The sequence below is a fragment of the Dama dama genome, chromosome 24, assembly GCF_033118175.1.
Source record: "Dama dama isolate Ldn47 chromosome 24, ASM3311817v1, whole genome shotgun sequence".
Taxonomy (NCBI): Eukaryota; Metazoa; Chordata; class Mammalia; order Artiodactyla; family Cervidae; genus Dama; species Dama dama.
Window position 1 is genome coordinate 18,626,212 of NC_083704.1, and position 22,570 is coordinate 18,648,781.

At 48.7% G+C, this 22,570-nt stretch overlaps 1 protein-coding gene across 1 annotated transcript in view; it reads left to right on the plus strand.

Moving 5' to 3' along the window:
• MYRIP (myosin VIIA and Rab interacting protein) overlaps nt 1–22,570 on the plus strand; it is a 216,081-nt gene that overhangs the window by 147,128 nt on the left and 46,383 nt on the right. The window contains exons 6-10 of the mRNA XM_061127836.1: nt 1,850–1,947; nt 2,174–2,254; nt 3,304–3,447; nt 11,452–11,599; nt 13,319–13,947. Of these exons, the coding sequence (XP_060983819.1) occupies nt 1,850–1,947; nt 2,174–2,254; nt 3,304–3,447; nt 11,452–11,599; nt 13,319–13,947 (1,100 nt within the window). The remainder of the gene's footprint in view (nt 1–1,849; nt 1,948–2,173; nt 2,255–3,303; nt 3,448–11,451; nt 11,600–13,318; nt 13,948–22,570) is intronic.

Sequence of the window (22,570 nt, forward strand, 5' to 3'; positions counted from 1 at the left end):
TAAATGTGGCCTCCAGAGCCTTTCTGATGTCTCCACGCTCCTTCTTTCCCGGGCTCTATTGAAGCTGGTGACTGGCCCCGTCACAGGATCTCCATACGCTTCTTAGCTGTTACATATGTGTCTGATCACCCGATGGCTCGGAAAGCCCATGAGAGTGTGATGGTGTTTACTGGGGCATCACTAGGGCCCTCGGAGCCTAGCACAGGGGAGGTCATGGTGCACTTTGAATCAACAAGAATTTGTAGGGTACTACTTCTGTGAAAAACACATTGCCTGGCATCTTAAAGAAGAGAGATGGGAGATACGGTGTCTGTCTCCAGAGAGCACTGAGTGTGGTGACAACTTAAATTTAATACTCTTCTGATAGAGACACCGGGGAAAGCGTGTGCTCACTCAGCCACACTTGAGGGGTGCTGAACCCTAGGCATGTCTCTGTCAGGACACACAGCCAGCCTGCGATGTCCTCATCAGCTGCCTGGCTAGATGGCTTTGAGTTTAACTGGGTTGATTTGGGCTTCCCAGGTGGTGCTAATGGTAAAGAACCTGCCTGCTAATGCAGAGACATAAGAAATGCTGGTTCAATCCCTGGGTCAGGAAGATGCCCTGGAGTTTAAGGGAACGGCAACCCACTCCAGTACTCTTGCCTGGAGAATCCCACGGATAGAGGAGCCTGGCGGGCTATAGCCTGTGGGGTTGCAAAGAGTCAGACATGACTGCAGTGACTTAGCATGCATAGCACATATGCTCGGGTTGGTTTGGGAGATTTTATTATATTTGCCAAATGCCACTTTGTGTCCACATGTGTGTCTTCAGGAGCCTAAGAAGCTTGAATTAAGTATTTTAATTTAGGGGTTGATTAATTAATGAATTGATATATTTACACCTTATCTCATTCTACAAAGAACCCGAGGCAGCTTTCAGGAGATTTGCATGTGTTCAGTAATGCATGACTAGCAGATTATAGATGGAAACAGGAGGTTGAGAAGGGGAGGAGGAGACATAGGCAACCAGCTCCTGCAGACCTCTGATCTCATTCCTGATGTGAGTTGGGCTTCTGGGGTGAACTAAGAGGAATGATAGAAATTCTCACTTTCAAGTAAGAGGTAAACATCTAGTACCTCCAGGAAGCAGAACTCTTCCAAGCACTTGACTCCAAAGAGAATTCTGTCACCTGTGGAAGTCCTTTGGCTTAAGGACACTTACTCCTGTTTGTTGCCATATGCAAAAAATACATTCACTAGATACATGATAGACTTATTTTTAAAAATCATGTTAGTTTGTATTTATCTCACTTTTGTGGTTAAAATCACAGGATTTGGAGACAGAGAGTCCTGAATTCAAACCTCAGCTCTAACAATGTTATGTGGCAGCCTGGATGGTATATGTATGGCTGAGTCCCTTCGCTGTTCATCTGCAACGCAACGTTGTTAAACCAAGATACTTGGTCTGCGGCCCAGCAGGTGGTTGAGCTGGGACAAGGTCGGCCAATGCCATTGACAGTATGGGTTTAGAATCTAAAAAATTCTTTTGTGGGTTTTGTATTTGCATTAAACCATGAGCACAGCCCTTAGAAGATTTCACAGTTTTCCTGCCTATCATTACAAATGATACAGTACATGCACAAAAGAAAGCATCATCTCTGTCTGAGAAGGTAGAGGATTAAGTGCTGTATTAAGTCCCTTCGTCCAGTCGCGTCTTGAAGCCACTCTGCACGTTTGGAGCTGTGCATAGTGCCGGGCACAAGAGGACGATGGCCTAGCCTCGTCCTAGTCAGCTCATGACTTTGACACAAGGACTTTTCACTTGCCCTTGCCTTTTTGAAGTGGTCTGTGTTCTGTTTCCTGTCCAGGACACAGCATGATGGACACCTTGGCTGTCGCCCTACGTGTGGCTGAAGAGGCCATTGAGGAAGCCATCTCCAAAGCAGAAGCCTATGGGGACAGCCTGGTACGCCACCCGCACCCCCGCCCTGCAATGTCTGTCTGGAAGGTGGTGTGGGTGGGGTCCTGGCTGCCAACAGAAAGTGCATCTTGTGGGGACGCCATCATCATATAACCATCCTTGAACTGAGCCCACCCTCCCCCTGCATTTGTGGTCAGGACTCCCAAGAAATCAATTGCCAAGTCCCCCAAACACACCCACAGCTCACGCCCTTCTCTTCTTCCCTCTGCAGGACAAGCAGAATGAGGCCAGTTACCTGCGGGACCACAAGGAGGAGCTGGCCGAGGAGCTGGCCACAACCATCCTGCAGAAGGTAGGTGCGCCGTGCAACCACACGGCGGCAGTGGGCCAGCCTGGTCCGGACCAGGGCCTTCGGTGAGCGGAAGCGCCGCCGTGGGTACCACTGTTGTCTCGGGCATCGTTTGTCTTGTTTCTTCTCACTTTTGCCGTTGTACTCCAGGGCTAAGGCAGAGGGGTTACATTGCCCTGCGACAACTAAGCGGTATGAACCTGCTTGCCCTTAGGGATTGAGCTAGTGGGGGAGGAGCTAGGAACTTGGCCCAGAGACCTCTGTACAAAGGGACTTATTAAACCCAAGTGGCCATGCCCAACATAGCAAGTGGCGCAGATAAGCTGAAGCCTTCCTTCATGACTCTTGGTATCTGCCCCCTCCTTAGGGCTTTCAGACCCTTCCTAAAGTCAGGGTGTACAACCGGAGACTCTGGGTTTGAGATCCAGCTCCACTGTTGAGGAGCTGCGTGTCCTTAACTGATGACCTCTGAGCTTAATTCTGCATCTGTAAAATAGGGGGAGTTATAGTAGGTAGCTCTTAGAGTTATTCTGAGAATTAAATGAGGTAAAGCATATATGGTGTCAAGCAGAGAACATATATGGTATCAAGCAACCCCATGGACTGCAGCCGGCCAGCCTCCTCTGTCCATGGAATTCTCTAGGCAAGAACATTGGAGTGGGTTTCTATTTCCTTCTCCAGCGGATCTTCCTGACCCAGGGATTGAACCTGCCCTCCTGCACTGCAGGCAAATTCTTTACCATCTGAGCCACCAGGAAAGCCCTTGTATTATATGGTGTCAGGCACAGAGACTGGCACACAGTAGGCACTTAATTAATAGAAAAGGTTGTCAGCATCATAAAAGGACTACTTTTAAACTGTAAAGTGCTGTAGAATGTTCAACGCTTTGGTTGTGCTGTTTTATCACAAGGCGGGTCTGAAACTGGCTGGTATTCTGTTGAAGCTAAGCTCTTCCATGACTAAAAATTTCCCAAAGATGATCCCAGTTACACCACATAGCGCTGGAAGTCTCTCCAATAAAGTGTCCCCTTTCTCACCTGCCTCCTCCCCAGATCATAAGGAAACAGAAGAGCAAAAGTGAGCAGCGCGTGGAAGACGAGCCGGAGTGGCCGCAGCCCCAGAGCTGTGGGGCAAAGGCAGCTGACGAGGGGACCACAGCCTCCCCGGGGGGGCCCCAAGCTTCCACCACCTTCTGGGTGAGCCCCCATGCCGCGCCGGCCCACCCCGACAGGGACCCTGCTGTGTGCAGCTCAGAACCGCTCTCCCCATAGAAATGGGGCCGCCACGCCTAGCATCTGTAGTCTGCACATGTGCCCGCCAGACAGCGTGGAGTGGGGGCCAGGAGGCTGTTCTCTTACACGTGGAGGTGGGTTTTTACACAGAGACCAATTGAGGAAAAATAACACTGTCAACAAGCTTTTGAAAATTCCTTCTGAAAAGAGTTGTACTGAGTCCCGTGGGGAGAATGGCTTTCTTAGGGCCATGTGTATTCCTACAACCTGAGCACTTGCCTTACGGAGACTGAGAAGGACAGTGAGAGAATGACCGCTGCCTTCTGAGGTCACAGCGGCACGTGCTTGGGGCATCGGGATGTGGGGAGACCTTTTTGTTCCTTCTCCCCGGTCACAAAGCACAGTGTCCGTCCAGTGACCAGAGGGTCCAGGCCTGTCATGTCTGGGGAGGGTCACCGAGACCGTAAAGTCCTTTGGTGTGTGTTCCTCCGTCCCCAGCGAGGGCGTATGTGGGGAAGAGGATAGAGGCTGGGTCCTGGGTGTGGAAACTCAGCCAGAAAAGGAGCAGGACTGGCCGGCAGGACTTGTGTTCTGTCAGCTGCAGGGACCCACAGTCATAGCATGGAGCAGAGGACGGGGCAACACATAGGTGCAATTTAAAACTGGAAAGGCAGAATAAAGGAGAATGAAATCATGCCATCTGCAGCAATGTGGATGGACCTAGAAATGATCATACTTGGTGAAGTCAGTCAGACCGAGAAAGACAAATTATAGGACATCGACTATGTGTGGAACCTAAAAAAGAATACAAATGAACTAATGTGCAAAACAGGAATAGACTCACAGTCATATAAAATGAACTATGATTGCTGAAGAAGAAAGGGAAGCTTGGCAGTGTGTGTGGGGAGGCGGGAGATAAATTAGGAGTATGGAATTAACAGATACAGACCACTATATATGAAATAACATATAAACTACAAGGATTTAGTGTGTAGGGAACTATATTCAATATCTTATAATAACCTCTAATGGAAAATAATCTGAAAAACTACATATATGTAACTGAATCACTTTGCGGTACACTTGAAACTAATACAATATTGTAAATCACGTCCAACTCTTTGCGACCCTATGGACGATAGCCCACCAGCCTCCTCCGTCCATGGGATTTCCCAGGCAAGGATACTGGAGTGGGTTGCCATTTCCTCCTCCAGGGGATCTTCCCGACCCAGGGATCGAACTCTCGTCTCCTACATTGGCAGCAGGGTTCTTTACCACTAGCACCACCTGTGAAATGCCATTGCATCAACTGTACATCAAAAAAAAAAAAAAAACTGGACAGGCAGACAGGAAAATCACCCCATCACATTATTTCTTTGACTCTCCATCAAAAGGTACAGGTATTATTGGGCCCATTTTATAGGTGAAGAAGCTGAGGCTTAAGCTGTAGGATAATTTGCCTAAGCTCCCATAGCTAGTTATCAGTGGGCTTGAGAGTTGAATGCCTTTTTCCTGCTCCATAGCTTTTGATGTGGCTTCTTCCTGTAAACAATGAGATCAACGGACTCGATCCCTAAGGCCCCTTTCATCCCAGAGATTCCAGGTCTGCACTGTCCAATATGGTGGCCATAAGACACAAGTGACAATTTAAAGCCAAATTCATTAAAATTAAATTTACAATCCAGTTCTTCAGTCACACTGGCCATATGTGAGGTCCTCCACAGCCCCTGGAGCCAGTGGCTACTTTACAAATTGGACAGTGCGGTTACAGACCATTTCCACCCTCCCTGAAAGTCTTCTGACACAGCTCTGGTCTAGGGAGCAAGATAAACAGAAGGAGAAGAAGGAGAGACAGAAGGCAGAAAAAGTGGAAGTGCTTTAGGACACAGGCCAGAACCTGGATATGAAAGAGCAGGCCAAGCCTTGGATCTTGGGGACTTCGAGGCAGGTGGCTCTCCCACTTTCCCATGAGCTGCCCTCACCCCAGACTCTCATCTTCATCACCTGTTGGTGCCCCATTCAGGGGCGCTGACTCACGGGGTCTGGAGCAGAACCTGGGCATCTGTGAAAGTGAAGTGAAAGTGAAAGTCACTCAGTCCTGTCCGACTCTTTGTGACCCCGTGGACTGTAGCCTGCCAGGCTCCTCTGTCCACGGGGATTCTCCAGGCAAAGATACTGGAGTGGGTTAGCCATTTCCTTCTCCAGGAGATCTTCCCGACCCAGGAATTGGACTGGGGTCTGCTGTATTGCAGGTGGATTCTTTACCAGCTGAGCTGGCAGGGAACATTGACCCAAAGCTGGTGGGGGGGTGGGCACAGGCTGGGGGCTGAAAGATGGCCTTTTCGTGGCATCTTGAGGCGGGACCCGGTCCTGCAGACCCTGGAGGGCCCTGGACCACTGGCTTCCTGACAGTGCTCCCTCCTGTGTCCTCAGTCCTCCAGGGATGTGGATACTCTGGCTCCGGGGGTAACTATGCAGAACCCCATAACCTTGTAGGACTCCGTCCTTGGTCTTAACTGCAAAACCAAGCTTAATCCATCTCCAGTCAGACAGGACTTCTCATCTGTTCTCTTGAAAGAAAATTCAGTGTGATCGTCCCTCTTTTTAATTTCCTCTCTGATTGTGTGGCTCTCCGCCAGGAAGGAGGTCAGTGCAGTCTGATTTTCAAAGCCTTAAGATGCAATATCCTAACAGGCACCAGTGAGGGGGTTATCATTCATTTAGTGCCTGTCTCCTTGGGCGCGTGTATGTAAAAAGTCACCTCTGTATTAATGTGGTGATCCTAATGATAACAATGATGGTAGCAGAGGGTGGGCATGCAATGTGCCCAGCAACTGAGGTGTGTCTCTGTCTAACTTTCTCTGTCTCTTCTCCATTCTTTTCTGTTTTCCTCAGCCAGTTCTCTTTGTGTTTTTGTCATTTTCCTCCCTCACATTTGCTCTCTCCTTTAAATGACTGTAGTACAGACCTGAAGTATTTTTCATTACTGTTACAATTATTGGGTTGAATTTAATGGCTGTGCCTGACCCCAGAAATACAAAGCAAAGCTATGTCTCAGCTGTTATTCATTCAAACACTGTTGCTGACCCCTTTGCCCACAAACCCTTGTTACTAAAAACTTTCACTCTCTGTTCACCCCTGATGTGGGCTCCTTGAGAGCAGAGACTATTTTGAAGCCATGATCAGTGCCCCAGGGAGTCTGCCCTGTTGGCGATGATGGTAATCATTGCAGTCATAGCAACAATATCCCATCCCAAGAGATACAAGGAGGGTGGGATGCTGCGGCCCACACAGAGGACCAGCGACTGCAGAGGAAGCTTTAATAAAAGTAACTGATGATCACCCTGTGAGTTTTGTCTAAAGCTTCAGAACCAGCTGGTTTGGATGGCATGTCCTGCTGGGCTGAGGCCTGTTAGCCAGGAGTGCGTTGTCCCCAGGCTTTCAGGAAAGGGTGTCAGGCGCAGCACCAAGAGGCCACAGCAGAGCATCAGCTTGGAGCCAGATAGACCCAAGGTCGAGCCCTGCCTCCGCTCTTCACCAACCATGTGCGTGGGCAAGTTGGTCCAAACTGCCGCAGGTCACCCGCGTGTCCCCAGCCGGACAGAGTGAGGGAATGGAGGTGTTGCCCTGGCTCGGTGGCAGAGCTTAATAAATGCTGCTATTTTGACTGATACTTACTGAGTGCACTCTGTGTGCTTGGCATGGCATTGATCCCTGAGGCTTAGAATCAAAGTGTTAGTCGCTCAGTCGTGTCCAACTCTGTGCGACCCCATGGGCTGCAGCCCACCAGGCTCCTCTGTCCATGGGATTCTCCAGGTAAGAATACTGGAGTGGGTTGCCATTTCCTCCTCCAGGGGATCTTCCTGATCCAGGGATCAAACCAGAGTCTCCAGCACTGCAGGCGAATTATTTACCTTCTGAGCCACCAGGGAAGCCCAGGAAGAGGAGCTGGCACGGGACCCCTTACCCAACATTCTACACTTTCATGCCCAAGAGTTAAGAGGTGAGACCGGCTTGAAATTCTCAGTCCATCTTTGCAAGGCCTTGCTGTCATGATAACACTCCTGGACCCGTGGGCTCCACCCACTACGCCCAGCCTCCCAGCATAGACGTGCAGACACTGTAACTCAGGCCGGCCCTTGCTGACAAGGCCAGTCTTGTTTCTTCCATGGACCCTAGGGTGGGTAAGAGGAAGGAAAACTGACGCTGTGGGTGGGAGTGGAAGGATGGGCACAGAGTGCCCAGCCAGGATAATAAAGCAAATAAATCAACCGAGTGATCCCATCACTTCCCAAGAGCGAGGAGGTGGAACCGACTGGGAAGTAAAAATGTCGTGGTGGCGCCATCTTCTGGGCCATATGTTTATTACAATGAACTTGTGGCAAAGCTGGGTCTAGGTCTCAAAAAGGGCTTTTCCACCCTGGCTGGAGACCACAGACCAGCAGTGTCCTGAGATGTGCTGGAGGCAGCTCTCTAGGGATTTTCGTGATTGTCAGGATGTAGTTTTTTCCCCTAGTGTGAAACAGTGGCTTTCCTGAAATAGGTTATGAAAGCCTGGCATCCTTAGCTCATGAAAAACATAGATCTCATCTTCCCTGTTGGGACCAGAGAAGGACTTTTCCTGTTTTGATCTTGGCTTTTATAAGTAAGGGAGCCTTTTTGCCCTATAGAAGTGGAACCCAGCCACCTCTTACAGACACACACATACAGAAATAAAATATTGTTTGAGCCACTGCAAAATGAAATACTATCATTTCCTCTCTCTTTTAAACATGTATTTTTTTATTTATAGTGTGACGTTTTGAAGACAGAAAAATAAAGACCAGGATATAGAAAACAGCTCAGGGGAGGCTGCAGGAATACTGCGCCTGGCAACAGGCTATCAGCTCCTTAGAATCAGACCGTGTTATAATCCTACAAATTGAGTCACAAACGTGGGACTGAGGGTCACACGCAGAAGACTGTCTTCAAGGAGCTCACAGTCCGTGGAAGAGACGACAAGTTGGAATATGACTGTAGCAGAGACAGGAAGATCTGTGTGATTACAGGAAGGGGGGGTTCTTGCCAGTCCAAGGTGGGAGGCATGTCAAGGCTCTGTCCCCCTAGGACTTCCCTGGTAGTCCAGTGGCTAAGACTCCACGCTCCCAGTGCAGGGTACATGGGTTCAATCCCTGGCCAGGGATTTAGATCCTACATGCCCCAACTAAGACATGGCACAGCCAGATTTTAAAAAGAAGGGTGTATCCCCCTGAATATATGGCAGTTTGACATGGATGGATTTTTTGCTTCATTTTTAATAACTTCACCTGCCAACAGACTGTCAGCCTTGATCTCTCCTCTATGATCGCCACTCATCATCTGTCAAGGATTTCCCAAAATTGTAGATGGCTCCCTGAATACCCAACCCCAAGAAAACCTTCATTGTTGCCAAGTATCAGAGCTGTTCAGGGCACTAGAGACAGGATCAGTGCTTGCCATGCCCTTGGAATGACGGAACTGACCCTGGGCCAAAAATCCACTGGACTAGTGTGTTAGCCTGGCTCTCCTCCAAGTAAGACGTTGCCCTCCATGATATGAGTGAGGATGACAGCGGGCTTCTTCTTTGTTTCTCTTGCTCCCCAGTGTCACCCAAGAAGTTAGGAAGGTCATCACCATCAACAGGCACTTCTGAAAAGCTATCCTGTGGCCTACCTCAAGTGACATCCGCTCCACAGTAAACATGCATTGATCCCCGGTTCTATACCAGTTACTGCGCCAGGAGCTGTCACCATTAACTGTCCTTTAACTGCCCTCAGTTGACTGCAGACTTGTGGGGACACGAGCAGAAAAACAGATGTTGCAATAGAGTGTCATATAACACAGTATTAAAGCAGCAGGACTCTCAGCCCAGCTTGAGGAACGGGGTTTCCCACAGGCCATCGCCTGTTTGAACTGAATGCACACAGAATCTTATCCGATCAATAAGAGGGGGAGAGCTCCTCCGCGCCTGGGCTGCATTAACCTGTGACTGCTGCATCGAGGCCCGTCCTACTCTCCTCTGTAATCAAAGAGGAGCCGGGTCGTTACCCTTGGCACACAGTTTAGAGGGCTCTGTATTGGTTCTGCAGATGCATCTTCCTCCTGGATCGGCCTTGGGGTCTTGTGAGGGAAAGTAGAAGAGGCTTCCTACGACTCTTTCGGGGTCAGAACGGGCTGCACCACCCTCTCCAGCAGAGCGTGCCGACGCCCGGTGTCGGAGGGCTGTGGGCCTGTGATTAGGGGATACTGGGCCCCAGTCCTCAGCCCTCTTTTCTCAGACTGGTTAGCCATCCTTCTGGGTGAGGCTACAGAGTGCATTGTCCTCTCCCCAAACCCTAGGCATGATGCTCAGTTTTTCCACCCAGATACCCTGCAGCTGGTGGTTGCTATTCTCCTTTGTTATTCTCAAACGGCTTTCTAAAGCTCCCACTTAGTATACATTTACTGTGCGCAGAGCAAAGCTGTGTGTGTGTGTGTGTATGCACTTAGTCGCTCACGTAGAGGTGTTCAACTCTTTGCAACCCCAAGGACTGCAGCCCGCCAGGCTCCTCTGTCCATGGAACTTCCCCAGGCAAGAATACTGGAGTGGGTTGCCATTCCCTTATCCAGGGGATCCTCCGAACCCAAAGATCAAATCCGCGTCTCCTACACTGGCAGGTGGATTCTTGACCACGGTGCCACCTGGGAAGCTAGAACAAGATTAGGTTTCTGCTTCTCAGAAAATTAAGTCACTCAGTCAAGGTGTTGCACCAGAAGTGATCTTGGAGCCCAGGTTCAGATGACCGAGTCCAGCCTCAGCTGCCTGGGGGCCCTGCCCACAACTCTCCAAACACGCTCCCCGTTTGCCTCCTACTCTCAGCATCTGTGGTGAGAGTTTCTCCCGGGGAGAAGGCAGTAGGCCTGTTAGTGTTGATGTTGACCAGCAGGTGGCGCCAAACTGCCTAAGGCCGAAGTCAGAGATCAATACTTTGCTTCATATCACAGTCAGAGATGCTTTCTGTGGCTTGGCCCTTTCCTTCCTCCATTTCACCCATATAAAAAGAGCAAAGTAAATCCCCAAGAGAAGAGAATTCTCTCATTAAATGACAATGGAAAAAATTGGTCTCTTTCTGTTTGATGAAATTCCCTGTATAGAACAGGGAGCTACAAATTCTCGAAATTACATTTGTAACATACAGAAATGATACAGTTCTAACATGTTTCTTGTCGGTCATTTCTACCACTTGTCCTTAGGTTAGAGTTTATTTTAACTAAATGGGAATGTGTTGCAGAGTCTCTGGGATTGTGGACTGACCGTCGTGGCTCACTTATCTATCTCAGCACTTACATTGTACTACAATTTTCTACTTACACTCCTGCAATGCTCCGGTTTGGAGGTCTCTGAAGGGAATTTGCTCTTATTTTCATCACACACGATTGGCCCTAAGAAATCTCAGCTAGAAGAATGACTGGGTAAGTAGGAGCCTTGAAAGAACCAGCTCTGTTGGATTCTGCTGCATCTCTGATGCTTTCTGGGAGGCCTGGCCACTTGCAGTGGAATAAATGGGGAACCACTTGTGCCATTATATGGCATGATGTAGCATCCCTGGTGGCTGAGACGATAAAGAATCTGCTTGCAATGCAGGAGACCTGGGTTCAATCCCTGGGTCAGAAAAGATCCCCTTGAGAAGGACCTGGCTACCCACTCCAGTATTCTTGCCTGGAGAATTCCACGGACAGAGAAGCCTGGCGGGCTACAGTCCATGGGATCACAAAGAGACAGACACGACTGAGCAGCTAATACTTTCCCAGCAGGATGTACTGATGTGAAGCTTCTGAACCTCAAGATGAGAAAAGCTATTATCGTCAGCTGCGTCATCTCCATGCGGTGGGGTGCCTGCGGATCGGAAGGCAGTCCCCCTGGGAACTGTGCCTGACGAGGTCACCCCTCCCCCTCTTTTCTTTGCACAGTGGTCGCAGTCTGCGTTCTCACTCAGCAGAGAAGATGCCCTGAGGACCCCTTCGCTGGAGGCTGCCCCAAGGCAGCCAAGGGGCCAGCAGCCGAGGGAGGAGGAGGCGTTGCCCAGCTGGAAGAGCGTGGACAGGCTGGACCAGACAAGTAACTGTTCTGCGGGGTTCAGAAATGCTGTCGGGAGGCGGCTCGGCCCCTCCTATCATCAGTCTGAGTGGGGGGTGTGCCCATCTGGGACAGCTGGGCCATCAGGTCATGGGGTCTGTCACACAGCACACTGTATGTAAGGAGGGCATGCTTCCCATGTGGGCGGTTTGCTTGCTGAGACCTGCAGGACAGTGGGCAGGTGGGTTCAGATCACTTGGCTGCACAGCCCGACTTCAGCTGCCTGTTGTGTGTGGACAGGAGCAGGCGTCTTATTAGATGTAGGTCAGGGACACCAGGGCTTCCCAGATAGCTCAGCTGGTAAAGAATCCGCCTGCAATGCAGGAGACCCCAGTTCAATTCCTGGGTCGGGAAGATCCACTGGGGAAGGGACAGGCTACCCACTCTAGTATTCTGGCCTGGAGAATTCCATGGACTGTATAGTCCATGGGGTCACAAAGAGTCGGACAGGACTGAGACACTTTCACTTTCACAGGAACACCAATCCAACCCAGCAGGCATTCATTTCAGTGTTCAAGCTAATGTGACCCAAGTGTCAGAACTCAACTATGCATGTTAACAAGTGTCTCCACAGTAAACAAATAACAAAGAAAGAGCATTTCAAAATTTAAACGAAGAAATTGACCAACTTAGGAGGTTTTATAAGCACTTCTAGCAGACAGTCCATTTCACAAAACAGTTCCTGCTGGGTTAGGAGCATTCCAAATAAATTTGCAAAGGATCTTGGTTTTCAAAACATGTTTTGTGCATAAATTGCTCTAAACTAAGGCACCTATGTGTAATTTTATCATTGCGTAGAAACAAAAACTTAGCTCGACAACACCACACACAAAAAAGATTTCATACTCAGCTCAAAACTCCGTTCACCTCTCAGGATGGAACCTTAAAGAACAGAAAGCACTTGTGTAGAAAACAGCTGGTTTTTCTGAGGACCACTCGGCCCTTGACATGCTAAGCTGTCCAGACTAACCCCAGAGGTCTTGAAAGATGTCTGATCTGTTTCGCAGGAAGCAGGTTACTCCTTGGGGGCACCTCTCCATCTCAGCAGAGCAAAAGTGTAGAACAAAGGAGGTACAGAGGTCATCCCAGAAGGTTAATGTCCATGGACTATTTTCAGAAGTTCTGTTTATGCCTCCGGGAAAGGGCCTGTTGGTCCATGGCTGAGGTCAACTGTAGGGACGCTGAGTAAACCCACCTTCAGTCTTCAGTCTTGACAGTGCCTTCAACACATTCATATCCCTCCAGACACACTCTCACTTCCCAGACCTTGACTGAGCGTCTGCCGTATACACATGTGCTTGGTGCGGGGAAATAAAGATCTGAGGACAGTCCCTGCTCTTGAGTTTCTCGGTGTGAGCTGGAGGTGGGTTTACTCAGCCCACAGCATCCCTACAGTTGACTTCCCAGCCTCCGCTCTTTCCTCCGCACGAGCTATCTTGGGAACACTTCAGGATGACTGAGACCCAGCCCCTGCCGCAGGGCCCCTGTCACCAGGCTGGGTCAGCCAGAAGTCAGGATGGATACTGGAGTGAACCAGAAAGGCTGTCACAGCAACTCAGGGAAGCAGGAGCCCATGGCTGGGCGGGGAGACCAGAAAGAGCTCTAGGAAGAGGTGCGCAGAGGACGAGGGCTGTCTGAGGGGCCCCTCGCTCTGAGGCGCTGACAGTCCCTCTCTGGCTTCTCTCTCCCTCATGCCCACAGTTGTGGCCCCAGTTCTGCAGAGCCCTGATGGGAATTGGATGGCCCTGAAGGATGGGGCTCTGCCCCCAACCCGCCTGCTGGCCAAACCTAAGAGCGGCACGTTTCAGGCCCTGGAAGCAGCCTCCAGCGTGGCATCCGCCTATGATGAGCTGGGCTCCGACAGCGAGGAGGACTTTGACTGGAGGGAGGCCTTGAGCACGCTGTGCCTGCAGCCCCGGGCTCTGCCCAGGGAACCCCAGACTCAGCCCGCACAGGTTCCGGGCTCAGACCAAGGCCCCTCTGCCTCCTCTGGGCCCTCACCCAACCCCGAGGCCATGTGGTCCGACTCGGAGACCTCCTCGGTGGGCTCATCCCGGGAAGCTGGGCACCGGGCCAGGCTGTCCTGGTTGCAGAGGAAGGCCCCCCGGAACCCCGCAGCCGAGAAGATGCGCCTACAGGGAGAGCTGGATGTGAACTTCAACCTTCAGGCAGCTGGCAGGGAGACCTCAGACAGCAGCGAGCCAGAGGAGGCCCCCCACGCCGCAGATCGGAGGGCCCGAAGGTGGAGGAGGGCCCGGGGGGGCTCTGAGGAGCTAAGCAAGGAATTGCCTTCCCCCAGTGGCCATCCCCCGGAGCTGGACACACATCAGGTAATAAAGCGGGGTGCACATATGCACCCACTCATTTTTAAGTAGGCTCATTTTTAAGAGTGGCATGGAGAGTCCTGGATTCTGAACCCACAGATCCAGGTTCTTATCTTGGTTTTGAGGCTGACACAGGTCACAACTCTCGGAGGCGTACCCTCCTCTCTGGAGATGAGAGCTTAGAGTTCAAAGTGGGCTTGCAAAGTGTGGCCCCCAGACCAGCCACAACCATAGCACCTAGGAACTTATTAGAAATGCAGATCCTTGGGCCCTGCCCCAGAGCTGCTGAATCCAACATTCTGGGGATGGAGCCCAAGCTGTCTTGGTGATTCTGCTGTGCATTAAAGTCTGAGGACCCCTGGCACGGAGTTAAGGGGATGGGGTCTAGAATCAGCCTGCCCGTGTTCACATCCAGCCATGTGACTTTGGACAAGGCATCCTCTTAGGTCTCAGTTCTCTCATCTGTCAAATGGGGATAATATTAGAACCCACTTCAGAGGATGGTTGTGATGAGTGGAGAAGATAACTTTGTAAAGAGCTGAGCTCTCTCCTAGAACACGAACAAGGGCACAGTCAATGTTGTTTCGATCTCATAACTGAGGGCGCAGTTTACTAACATTCTGTGATTCCTGGTTCCCATCACAAGCCATCTCAAGAGTCCTCAGGGCCTCCTCCCTTGTGGTTTAGCTCATGAACCCCCTTAGAGAATCTGATTAAAGCTACAGAATCTCTCCCTAGAAAAACGCTCCTCTATACACACACACTCACTCCCTCTCTCTCTCTTTACTTACAGTGTCAGGTAGGTCATGGACTCCCATCCAGATTAACTTTATATTCTCTGAATACACCCTGCTCATCCGCAGCTCTGGGTCTATGATCATGCTGTGACCTTGCCCTCACCTCTCACATCCATGGTGATCGCTTCCACAGTGATCACCGTGGACTGAGTATTAAACTCTGTGATGCCAACTCAGGCCTTCCCATAGCGATATTTTCTGAACTCTAAAGTAACACAAGTGAAGCCTGAAAAGTTCAAATGCCCTTTTGAACCGTTTGAAACTGCAAGCCTGTGGAAGATCTAGTCAGGTTGCCTTTGTCTTCTGTAGGCACATCATCATTGCCACTCACATTACTATCAACGTGACGTTTTATGCTCCTGGGGAAACCACACCCACTTTCTGAACATCGTTGCGTCTCCCATAGTACCTAGCTACCGTGTCCTGCATTCTCAGTTTGGGTTCCATAAAAAGCAGGTCTGGAATTAAAATTTTGGTTGTAGAGTTTGAGAGAAGCAATCCCAGGAAACCCAAGAGTGAAACCAAGAAATGAGAAAGGTCGGTGAAGATACAACATAGGCCACTGGGGCTCCATCCCACCAGGGACCCGCTGAGAAGTCATTTGGGTCACAGCTCAGAATTCTCCCCCTAGAAGATGGGCAGCAGTTACCCAGTCTCCTATCTCCCACTGGTAGAGAGAGGTCCCACCCAGGGTGGGCATAAACTTTATACACAGGTTTGCATGAATGGTGCTTGAGAAATCCCTCAGATGGAGAAGAGAGAGACTGGATCTGAGGTGGAAAACCATGAGTGGGTCAGAAATTGTCCCCCATGGCTGTGGGCAACTCATGTAGGTCTAGGGGGATACAGCCCGGGACATCACCAGCATCTGCTACAGTAAATGTATCAGCTTCTATGAATGTGTCAGCCAGGTCCCTGATCCTGGGGCCCCCTTTAAGGTAGTCGTGACCTCAGAGGTCCTCAGGTCACAGAATTTAGCAACAATGCTGCCTCATCTGCTAGTATATTACTTAGAAGTTTGGTCCAGGCTCTCACTTTCGCCTCTGTAAAATAAGAGCATTACAAACCTTCCATGTGAGTTTGTCGTGATCGTAAATGAAAAATTTATAAAATTCTGTTCAACTGTGATTCAGTATCATCTAGCTCAAGTGGAGACAATTTTCCAGGGACTCTGGGTGACTTGCCTCAAGGGATATTCTTGAGGGTTGTCTGCATGATTGAAATGCAGGTATAAAATGCCACCTATCCATCACCACTAGGTGCCTGAAGTTTCCTGTTTATTCTAAGGTGACTTGTAAGTTGTCTTCTGCTGATGAGTCTTAGGAGGCATCAACAGGGAGAAGGCGAGGGCCCACAGAAAGGATCCAGGACCGAGGCGATCTGCCTCCCTGGCAGTGTCCTCTCCTCCCCACTAGGTGGCGATGGCACTGAACTTCTGGGGACGTCAGAACCCTGGCCCTCCTCTTCGTCCTCCCTTCTGTTCAGCTTACTAGGGCAGCTCTCCTCTCAAAAAAGAAAAGGTATATAAACGTGTATTTTTAACTATTTACATACTTATAAGGGCTTCCCACATGGCATAGTGATGAAGAACCCTCCTGTTGATGTAGGAGACACAAGAGACGCAGGTTCGATCCCTGAGTTGGGGAGGTCCCCTGGAGGAGGGCGTGGCAACCCACTCCAGTGTTCTTGCCTGGAGAATCCTCACTGACGGAGGAGCCTGGCGGTCTACAGTCGATGGGGTCGCAAACAGTCAGACACGACTGAAGTGACTTAGTACGCACGCACGCATACTTATAAATATATGCACATATGTAAATATGTAAATATATAAATAGTATAGACGTTATTAAAACATACAGATATAGTCAGGCTTCCCTGGTAGCTCAGTCGATAAAGAATCTGCCTGCAGTGCAGGAGACTAGGGTTCGATCCCTGGGTTGGGAGGATCCCCTGGAGAAGGAAATGGCAAACCCCTCCAGTAATCTTGCCTGGAAAATCCCATGGACAGAGGAGTCTGGCAGGCTATGGTACACGGGGTTCCAAGAGTCAGACACAACTTAGTGACTAAACCACCACCACAGATACAGTCTGCCTTGACCACAACCCTACATCCCTGCTGTCTCCCACCGCATGCCTACAGTTGTATTTGTGCGTCACGTATGTTTGGCACATTTAGAAATACTATTCTGTAAATGTATCTGTATTTCAGCAAAATTGGCATCCTGCTCCCTCTATTCTTCCACCCCTTCTTCCTAACAGTAAGTGGTGGAGAGGTCAGAGCACACAGCTCTCTGCATCCCAGGGGTCCCCAGCGGGGAGTGTGGGAGTGGCAGCAATTTGTCCAGGACGCAAGCAATATGGAAGCATTGCCTGATGAGAATTTTAAAACAACAATAAGTCGAATCCAAGTCCGCCTTTTTTATTATCACCTTGCACCAGGCACAGACAATTCTAAGTCATGCTGATGCTAAAAGAACTTTACCAGTGTTGCTCCGAACATCCCACCCAACCCCCTCAGTTCCCCAGTGTTCCAAGGAGGGGAGGAATCCACAATCAATAGTTCCTATAATGATGGATATTCAAGGCTTTTTCAGTGTTTGATATTTTCAACAATACCGCAGAAAGTACCAGTATGCAAACCTCTTTATACAAGGACAGGAGCAGACTTGCTGACTTGAGGCATAAATGGATCTTTAATTTTAATGAGTACTCCCCAAATTAAACTCTCCAAACCTCACAGCAGTCTGCACAGCCTTTTGTGGAGCGAATTTTCTCATACTGTCAACAATACTTGGTGGTGTCAGTCTGTTACATTGTTGCCAACTTTATGTGAGGAAAAAAAATTATATTTCTTTTTAGTTGACATAGTTACTACTGAAATTGAATATTTTTTCCTATATTTACAGCTATTTGCATTTTTTTCTTCTGTGAAAGACACATTTGTATGTTTCTTCTATTATTTTTTCAGACTTTTTCTTCTTGGTTTTTAGAAATTAGTTTTATTTTCTAATTACACGGTAGATCTTAGTTCTTTGATGGTCACACACTGAAAATACTCTCCCCTTGTCTATCACTTTCTCCTTAAGTATATTTTACATGCAAAACATTTTGTTACTAATAATCAGTTATTTTCATTTCCTTTAAACTTTGTGTCTTGGTTGAGAAAGTTTTAAACCTCCAAGGTTTTAAGAATGTTTTCCTGTTTTTTTTCTAATACTTTATAGTTTTATATTTTACATTTAGCTCTTTAGTCCATCTGTACTTTACTTTGGGGGATAACGGGAGGTAAGAAGTGCTTCTCCGGTGACTCAGTGGTAAAGAATCTGCCTGCAATGCAGGAGATTCAAGAAACTCGGGTTTGATCCTTGGGTTGGGAAGACTCCAACATGGAAGTGCCATGTTGGAATGTCACAACATGTCAGCCCACTCCAGTATTTTTGCCTGAAAAATCCCAGAGGAGCCTGGCAGGCTACAGTCCAAAGGGTCGCAAAAGAGTCAGACACGACTAAGCACAGCGCACACACAGCATGAGGTAAGATCGAACGTTGTTATTTGTCGTCAAATCGTTATTGAATAATTAAACTTATATCTGCAGGAGACTACGAGCAGTTTTCTGAGCCATGGAAGCCATGTTAGAATCATAAATCCATTCCTTAAAAGATGCTGCTCCAGGAGCTGAGATCCCAGAGAAATTTATCCCACGGCTCCTTATGGAGAGAACATAGGATACAGTACCCTCCCCATAAACTGCTTCAAATCAACACGCACTTTGGAGGCTGCTTCTCACAGAGTCACTCAGTGTGGGCCAGTACATCACTCTAAGGACAGCTCAGTCAGCTCAGGTCTATGAGGGCCCAAAACAACCTGACCTCTGCTGGTCCGAGCTGCTCCTGGATCGGGTTGGGGGATCTGTAAAGGAGTGGATGGCTGCCTCCCCCAAGTCCTGGTTCATGAATGCTCTACAGCTCTGAATTCAAAGAGAGGCACTCTGAGACGTCTTGCAAGACCATGCATTGTTGGTTGTGGAGTGACAACACCCCCCACACCTGTGAACAGCTCCTCCTACCTCTGAGGTGTGTTAAGAGAACACTCCCAAGCAAGCCCTTCAGTCTAATTCAGATTGTATCTGAATTTCCTCCAATGCACAGACAAAAGGGTGAGAGTCCCCACTTCTCCACCCCAATTTTTCACCGCTGATTTTCATAGCTTGTTAGCACGGAACCTTCCTTTACATGAAAACTTAAAGAACTGCTCTGAGACAAGGCTGCCAGTTCCTCATGCCTCTCCCTCCCACCTCCACATCAGCCTCCGCAAGTACAGATCGTAACTTGGAAACAGTTCAGAGCACAAATGATCAAATACCCCCTGCAGAGAAGAAAAATCTTAGACAATGACCTGTCAAGTGATTCCCCTTGTTAGAATTTCTGGGTGCCTCCATGACTAGCTGGTTGCAGAGAACAAGCCTAGAAAGCAATGAGATATTTACTGTATATAACAGTTTTTCTTTAACATTCTTGCGTCATAGGCCCTGATGAATTACTAAGTTTTCTCCCCAGTGGGGAGAGAAATGTGCGTGAACACAAGTGCTCAGAGCTTTACATTTTTAACCAGGACTCTGTTGGATATTAAGGAAATGACAGCCCACTCCAGTACTCTTGCCTGGAGAATCCCATGGACACAGGAGCCTGGTGGGCTACAGTCCATGCGGTCGCAAAGAGTTGGACACGACTGAAGGGACTTAGGATGGACGCACCAAAAATGATGACTTTCGTTTCGCCGTAGTTAAATTATGGCCCTACTTTGGGCAGATATTAAACATCAGGGCTACCTGTCAGTTAAAGCCTTTACTTACTTGTGGCAGTAAAGGCGTGCTCACCCCATGAGGGAAATGTTGAGCTCTCTCTAGAGCAGGGACTGCTTCCCAGGTGGCTCAGTGGTAAAGAATCTGCCTGCCAATGCAGGAAACATGGGTTCTATCCCTGGGTCGGGAAAATCCCCTGGAGGAGGGCATGGCAACCCACTCCAGTGTTCTTGCCTGGAGAATCCCATGGACAGAGGAGCCTGGTGGGCTGTTCAATCCATGGGGTCACAAAGAGACAGAGAAGACTGGATGACTAACACTTTCACTTTTCTTGTTTATTTTTAAATCAATTTTATAATACGGAGGACTCAGAGACCAGCTTGGGAATCACACCAGGACAACCGACCTGTAACTATAAAGGACGAAACTGAGCCTTTCAGCAACATCCAGGTGCTGAGCTCCCATAACCCCCTTCATCAGACTGGTCCCCAAGGCCTGGGCCTCACACATCCCTTCTGTGCGGCTCCACTGGCCCAGCTCAGACCCTTGCACAGGGAGGAATGCTCCTCGAGGCAGGCAGATGTATTTCAGTATTAAGTCTGATAAAATTTCAGGTTCCACCTTCCCATTTCCACCCTGTTAAGCTGACCAAGAATTTGATGTATATTTTGTAGGTATGACTGTTCATATCACACCAGTTATTTTAGAAAATGCCTTATTCACCAGAGTACACCATGTGAATAAATCTAGTTTGGGGCTAACATCAATACATCGGGAGAGGACAAACCTCCACCTTAAGGCACCAGAGACAGAGCTTTCCCAGGCCCGCAGAAGAAACGGGACATAGGTGGAGTCAGCCAACCCCAGGCTCTTTCTGCTCTTCTTAAATTTGGGATCACTACGTATGCCAAGGGATTTCCAAGTAGAACCATCGCCATTTGCTGTGTAAAGAGTCTCTAGGGTTGGTTAGCCTGTTGGGGCTTTTCTCTGTAGTTGACTGAAATAATATCTAAAAGCAAGCTGCCAAAATTCTGATTTTTAGGTCAGGTTCAGAATCTTTCATCACCAGGGCTGACGAGGGCCACCAGGACACCCAGGTATACTCAGTGAAGGCTGACGTGTGACATCTGAGCGTAATCCTTTAGCAGGGCTCCTTTGAAGAAGATGGAGGAGACCCAGAGGCTCCCACCACCCCACCTCGAGTGACCTGGGCAGTTGAAAGGCAAGCTCTGGGAAAGTGATGCTAGGACTGGGGTTGTCCAGCCTGGAAGACATTGACTTTCCTCCCTTAAAACGTGCGGAGAATCTGGATGATGGTGGTGATGAGGCTGAGGTGGAGAAAAACTGCTTTGAACTAAAGCAGGCAGGGTTCCAAGGTCTATAAAGACAGACCACTAGGCTGACTGAAGGGAAGGGGGACTGAGAAAATCTGAGAGTACCCATCGCCAGAGTGCCGCTAGAAAAAGGATCTCCTCACTCCTTTAAAATTTCCCCTTATGAAACAAGAGGTTAAATCCTTTGCATCTTGGATTCTTTCCCGGTTCTGTGGTTCTGCAATCTGATCTCCTTCCAAGGAGTGTGGTTTAGTGTGGAGCTTCTAGCTTTATCTTGGAAGAATGCAAAGAGCTTGGCCTTTAGGGTCAGGCCATCTTCAGCTCAGCCACGCTCTAGCCACATGACCTTGGACAGCCTACTCAATGTTAGTGTCCTCAGGGATACAGAGGAATGACAGGACCTCTTGAATGAGATTCTGTGTGTGCGGCACCCGGAGCAGTGTTCACCCATACCACACGGCCGTGCTCGGCCACAAGAACCCTCCAGTGCCTTCCTCCACCTCTCACATACCCATCACCTCCATTTATGTCCACCTCTGTGTTTCTCTGGAGAAGGAAATGGCAACCCATTCCAGTGTTCTTGCCTGGAGAATCCCATGGACAGAGGAGCCTGGTGGGCTGCCATCTACGGGGTCGCACAGAGTCAGACACAACTGAAGCGCCTTAGCAGCAGCAGCTGTGTTTCTCAATCTTGAGAATTCATGGATCACCCAAGAATTTTCACAGGGTGTCTGGTTTGAGGATGGCTGCATTAAAACTTAAATACTGTCAATGTAAGAGACCTGTTAGCACCACCAGAAGCATAAATCAAACAAAGGAATGGCAACCCCCTGGCAGCACTCAATGGTAAGGTGGTTGCCCCGGTAATCCACAATGTGCTTTTTTTAGGGTATCGGTGAAACAAAAACCAAAATTTAAAGATTAGTATAAAGCACTTGCAGACCACAGAAAGTGGTCTTCTTGGTTAAGAAGATATGCTAGTTTATCTTAATGAGTATTCTGTCATCAGGTATTTAAAAGTTTACCATACAATTGCCCTCATGTCACATGCTAGCATGGTAATGCTCAAAATCTTTCAAGCTAGGCTTAGTACATGAACCAAGAACTTCTAGACAAACAAGCTGGGTTTGGAAGAGGCAGAGGAACCAGAGATCAAATTGCAAACCTTCATCGGACAATAGAGAAAGCAAGGGAGTTCCAGAAAAACATCTACTTCTGCTTCATTGACTACACTTTGACTGTGTGGATCACAACAAACTGGAGAATTCTTAAAGAGATGAGAGTACCAGACCACCTTACCTGTCTCCTGAGAAACCTGTATGCAGGTCAAGAAGCAAGAGTTAGAAGCAGACATAGAACAACTGACTTGTTCAAAATTGGGAAAGGAGTACAACAAGGCTGTATATTGTCACTCTGCTTATTTAACTTGTATGCAGAGAACATCACGGGAAATGCCAGGCTGGATGAATCATAAGCTGGAATCAAGATTTCCAGGAGAAATATCAATAATCTCAGATATGAAGATGATACCATCTAATGGCAGAAAGTGAAGGAGAACTAAAGAGCCTCTTGATGATGGTGAAAGAGGAGAGTGAAAAGATGGCTTGAAACTCAACATTCAAAACACTAAGATCATGGCATCTATTCCCATCACTTCATGGCAAATAGAAGGGGAAAAACTGGAAGCAGTGACAGAT